Source organism: Phoca vitulina, unplaced genomic scaffold, assembly GCF_004348235.1.
Source record: "Phoca vitulina isolate PV1807 unplaced genomic scaffold, GSC_HSeal_1.0 scaffold36, whole genome shotgun sequence".
NCBI lineage: Eukaryota > Metazoa > Chordata > Mammalia > Carnivora > Phocidae > Phoca > Phoca vitulina.
In genome coordinates this window covers 11,375,575-11,381,302 of record NW_022589739.1, presented here as the reverse complement: position 1 = coordinate 11,381,302, position 5,728 = coordinate 11,375,575, and the positions used below count along the sequence as shown (strand labels likewise).

General features: G+C 40.0%; 1 protein-coding gene across 1 annotated transcript; it reads right to left on the bottom strand.

The window, feature by feature from the left end:
* Window positions 1-275: 275 nt before the first annotated feature.
* Window positions 276-1,278, bottom strand: LOC116646269 (olfactory receptor 51G1). Its single transcript, XM_032426856.1, has 2 exons — window positions 453-1,278; window positions 276-409 (listed from the first exon to the last, which is right to left on the bottom strand). The coding sequence occupies exons 1-2, from the start codon at window positions 1,276-1,278 to the stop codon at window positions 276-278; spliced, it is 960 nt and encodes a 319-aa protein (XP_032282747.1).
* Window positions 1,279-5,728: the final 4,450 nt, after the last annotated feature.

Here is a 5,728-nt window from a genome sequence, read left to right as displayed (position 1 = left end):
TGAATGACAGAGAGTTCACTAGGTTGTTCTGGGCCAGATCTGGTCCACAATTAGGCTGAGACTGGTTGGTGGAGAACCACTTGCTGGAAGACTGATGAAATTTTCCAAGAAGCCACCTATGGGGGTTACTGTTGACTTTCTGGAGAGCAGTTGAGGCACCAGCTGGAATCACCAGAGAGTTTCTAGAAGCTGCTTGAGGAGGTAATCTGCTATTGATTCACTGGAAACTAAAAATATCAACAGGCTTTATGCCGCAAACTCCCTCCCTTCCAGTCCTATCGAAAACCCCTAAGGGATTTTACAAACTCAAACTTCTTAGCAACGCGGATGCTGATTTGCTTGGTCTTGATACTATAGACAATGGGGTTCATGAGAGGTGGTACCAGCAAATACACATAAGACATATATATATATGTGTACAGCACATATATATATGTACACAGTACACAGGAGGTGTACAGCACAGGGCAGATGTTCACCAAAGCGGTGCACAAAGGACAAGCCAATCATGGGAATGTAGAAGAGTAGCAGAGCACAGATGTGGGAGACACAGGTGTTGAGGGCTTGAAGTCGCTCCTGGCTGGAGGCAATGCTTAGCACAGTGCGGAGGATGAGGGCATAGGAGAGGAAGATGAGCAGTGAATCCACACCAACAGTGCAGGCCACAACAAATAGCCCATATATGTGATTGACAATGATGCTAGAGCAGGCCAACTTCATGATCTCTAGGTGCAGACAATAGGCATGGGCCAGCACATGGGAGTGGCAGTACTGGAAGTATTTAAGGAGGAATGGCAGGGGCAGGATGAGCAGGGCACTTCTAAGCATTGAGCTCAGCCCCATCTTGACAATACATGTGGGTGTCAAGACTGTGGAGTAACGCAGTGGGTTGCAGATGGCCACATAGCGGTCAATGGACATGGACAATAGAACTGAAGACTCTACCAGAGACAAGGTATGGATGAAGAAGAGCTGAGTTAAGCAGGCGGGGATGCCAATCTCTCTGGAATCAAACCAGAAGATGCCCAACACAGTGGGCAGTGTGAATAGACAAAGGGCCAAGTCTGTCAGGGCCAGCATGGCCAAGAAATAGTACATGGGTTCGTGGAGGGTGACATCAGTACAGATGACGTGGAGGATCGTAAGGTTTCCTACAATAACTGTCAAGTAGATGAAGCAGAAAGGAATAGAGATCCAGCCATGGAGATCTTCCAGCCCTTGGAAGCCCGTTAGAAAGAAAGTGGCTTTTTGGAGGCTGCTATTATAAGAGATTGTCATGGCTTTACAATCTTGGATTCACCAACCTACAATAGAGAATGGGATTCCTGGAAAGTGACAGAACTGAATTCTCACTCACCAAAGTGTCCTGGGACCAGTGAGAGAGAAAGGGCCTGCAGATAAAATGAGAAAGAATTAGGGGACTTGATCTATTAGCCTTTTTGGGGGGCCTAAGATGGGGACTTTTACAGGGGATTTCTGTAGTCTGTGGATGCCATATGATTTAGCCTTATGGTGGTATGTCTGCCAATGTTGGGACTCTCAGCAGTTTAATGAGGTCATCTCAGATGGCACCTTTTTCATATGCTCCTCCCTGAGAAAAATCCAATTTAATCACTAAAGAATTCAGAATCTGTATCATATATGTAGGGAATTAGTACTGTACACCATTTTGCATAATTGTGTACTACGATCAAGTGCATATAATATGCCTTCAAATGTATTTTTAGTTTGGCTGGGGATTGTGCTTTATTCCACAATGCCTAGCCTGCAGGGAAATGCAGAGGAAGCATTGAGTAAATGTTTATTGAACTCTTTGAACTTGTAACTTGTGACCAGAGTGATGCCTTTCCTGAATCTACGTAAAAACCTTTGTTGACTAAGGATGCAAGTTATGTTGTGCAAATCTGAAGTCTGGAACTGAGAAATTTCTGAGAAGAAACAGGATTTTCAGAAAACAAGTAATTCTAGGAAAGGGCACATTGGGGCTTAGTTCTGAGAGATTATCAGAAGAGATGTGAGTTTCCAACATCAGGGCAGTTAAGCTGGGGTTAGATGTAGAGATGAGGATGCATCAGATCTGAAACAGAAATAACAAAGAGAAACCTAAAATGGTCAGGAAAAGCCTCTAATCTTTAGCTTATAATGAGGAAACTAAACCTTAAGGCTCTCAGAGTAAGCTATGCCTTTGGGGTTTGGATCAATATGACACACAGGTATAGGTCTGTCTGTGTAATACTTGAACTGGGCTCTATTTAACTTCTGCCTTCAGAACTTTTATTCAATTACATTAATTGCAATTATTAATTATAATTGAATAATTAATTATTCAATTACACTATAATGGGTTCTATGTATATTAATACAGTGTGACTAGTATATTGTTTATCACATGCATAAAAAGCTTAAAAGAGCTAAAAGAGACAGAGAATGGAGAATCAGGGAAACATAACAAAAATAGCAGTGTATTATATCACTAAAGTCACGTCACCACTGTGACTACAAAAAGAGAAAAAGGGTTTCTAAAAAGGCATTGCACTCATGATGGTGAGGTCATCGCCAGTTGTTTAGAGAATATTTTGATAGATTGGAGAAAGATTATAAGGGCTGAAATTATCAGTGGGTGGGGAGGAATAAGTAAAAAGTGTTGTTTGTAGTTTTCCTCTAAGAGAAAATCTTAGAGGGTGAGTGAAGATACCAGGATATTTTAAGGAGGACAGATGGGGAGTTCAGGGTACTCTTTCAGAAGGCTTCTTTTTCTTTTTCTCAGTAAAGTAAAGGGACATTGAAGAGTGAGGATAAAGACAGAAGAAAACCCTGTACCCAGCTTTTGCCATTCGTGTGTTAATGAAAGCAAGGAATAATAAAATAATAATGCAATAATTAATATAATAATAAAACCCCTCTTATTTTGTGATTCCAGCCAGAGTTAGAAAAGGGAAAGAGAATGAAGAAGAGAGGTGGAGACCGGAAGGAGACGAGCTGTGAAGGAAAAGGGACCATCACAGCATTTGCAGGGTAGGCTGTGGGCAGCACAGGGGACAATGCAATCTCGCTCCGATACCAAGACAGAAAATAGCAACAGAATTTTTAAAAAGGAATGATAAGAAAGAAGGGGGAATTTTCCCATCAGTTAAGGGGAGATGCAAACAAGAGTTTAAATATATGTGTAGCTTTTCAGCCAGCAGACTCACAGTGAAGCTGGTTTCCATGCATCTTATATTGAGCCATTTCAGAGTTTGTGAAAGAGAAGAAACATTTAGAGGCAATGTGTTTCACTCCTGTATCTCCAGACAGGGAAGATCATTCTGCTGCTTAGTGAAGAGTTGCATCCATTGTATCTCTCACCCTGCTATTATCTTGCCTTCCAAATATATTACTTGCGTATTATATTTTGGGGGTGGGTAAGAGGCAAGTGTGCCAGATATGGGAGGGGAAACAAATGCAAGCCATAACTAGCACAGGAGAGATGGAATTGCTGTATGACTGACTAGAGACTTGCAACCCTGGTACAGATTTGGAACCTAATAAAGTCTGCTGAATAAATGCATAAGTGAGTGGTTGGAAAAAAGAGATGAGATGCAGTAGGGATTAAACCATAATTTTTAGTGCAGTGACTACATTTTCTTCTCCAAGGCACTCACCTCCAGATTAACAGATCAGAGAAATGTTGGCTAGAATATATCATACATCCTTGATCCTCCCTTCCTTTAATTTATTGGGGTTACAGGGATGTCATCCTAATGTCTATGGCAGAAAAGAGGAGAGATGTGTTGAGCAGTGATTTCAATGACACTCTGACTTCCTCTGACTTATTCCTCATATAGTTTCACACAAAGGTGTTCAAGATTATCAGCATCTGTGTTGGTGACCATCTGCAGATTCTTCTTGCAATATACACAGGAGCATACCAAAAGCTGGAGAGACCAGTTAGAACTCAGGATGAGTGCTAACACAGCTACAAGAATATTATCTGCTTAAAATACAGGGTCTTTTTGAAGAGCCCAGCAGCTTCTCCCACGGGACCTCTGCTGAGGCTGAGAATTCCCTGAAGATTTCTCAAGATGCTTAGCTGAGGACGGAGGCCATGGGAAGCTGAGAAACTTCAATTCTGTATGTGGGCAAAGGATAACTTCAAGATGTTAGGATGCTTCTAGTTCTAGATATCATTTTCTGAAACTAGATAAGAAGGATCTAGGTGGCTTGGTGTGCAGTATTGCAAGAGAGAGTGTGTTTTGATTCAGATTCAGATAAAAGATAAAGCTGATTCCAACCTTATCTCTGATACTTTCTAACCATGTGACCATGCAACCTAGGAAAAATTAACCTGCCAGAAAAATTATTTCCTTATATTCTAAAAAGGGAACCTCTTCCCTCTTCTTTTTATTCAGAGCCTGGTACAATCAGACATGTTTTAGAGTTATTGGCTAGTGTAATTTGGTTTGAGTTTAGGGAGAAGAAAGGTCCACCTTGGCCTTCAGTCATAAACTATGAGTTTCTTAATTACTATTGGCCATTCCCTGTATATTCTGTTCAGTACACATGTGGTTTGGGTCATAATTCAGAAACTTGTACTCCAAATACCAGTTTAATACCTTAAAATAGTTCATCAACCCATTTTAACTACCAGCATGTATATCGAGTTCTTCCAGAATTGATTTTAACAATTGGAGGGAACACCTGAACAGAATAGCTGATACTTAATGGATTCTCAGTAAACACAATTATTAAAATAATTAGTAGAGTGAGTGTTATTCTAATTTGCCAACAATGGGCCTAATTTACACTTACTGTTTTTGTTTCCCAACCAGTTTGGAATCTGTCCCATATTTTTCATTTTATCACAAAGTGTTATATGTAATTCATTTTTTTTCCTCTGCAGGTACAGAATATAATTCCATTTACACAAAATAACTTCTTTATTATTTCCCCCATTAGTTCCTGATTGATATCTGTCTTCTCCTACGGCTAGAATATAAGGGTAGGGAATCATGGGCACACAGTCACTACTGCATTTCCAGTGCCTCGCATTTTTACTAGTGAAACACAGTTGCAGCTTCATAATTGTTTATTTAATTGAATGTAATTCCCCAGAGTTGAAGACAGTAACGCTTTCTTCCATTAGCTGTCTCCTTTTAGACTAAACTTCATTTATTTTGTGAAACAACGTATATGTGAATTTTGACCTTTTGTTTTCCTTTAGATTCCTCATTTGGTGCTCATTACTAACAAATATTTGTGCTTGTTAACATATGAAAACACAATTCCTTGGCTGTTCGTCCAAAGGAGTGTCTGTCTTTTCCAAAGTCATTAACTTTATTGGTTTTTGCCCCCCGTTTTCTTAATGATCAGTCATTATTAACTCTCCATGCAATCATCCACACAATCTCCTTCATTTTTAATTACCTGTTAGAATTGACTCTTAAGAGTTTTCCAAGAATGTTAAGAACATGGGAGAACCTTGGCTTTTAAGAAAGTATAATCTCTTAGTGTTTCAGTTTCATACTGGCTGCTTTTTTTGCTGGATTTTGCTCTTCTTCTCAACCTCCAAATGAGTGAACACCCACAGTATTGTCCAAGGACCTGGTTTCGTTGGGATCTGTATCTTATTAAGGATGAGTGTTTAGGACACAAGAGAAAGACCAAGGCTGAAAATAAGTACATTATATCCACCATTTTATGAGTTTGCCCATCTTCTGAAACTCTTATCTGAGCCGTAGAACTTACTTGC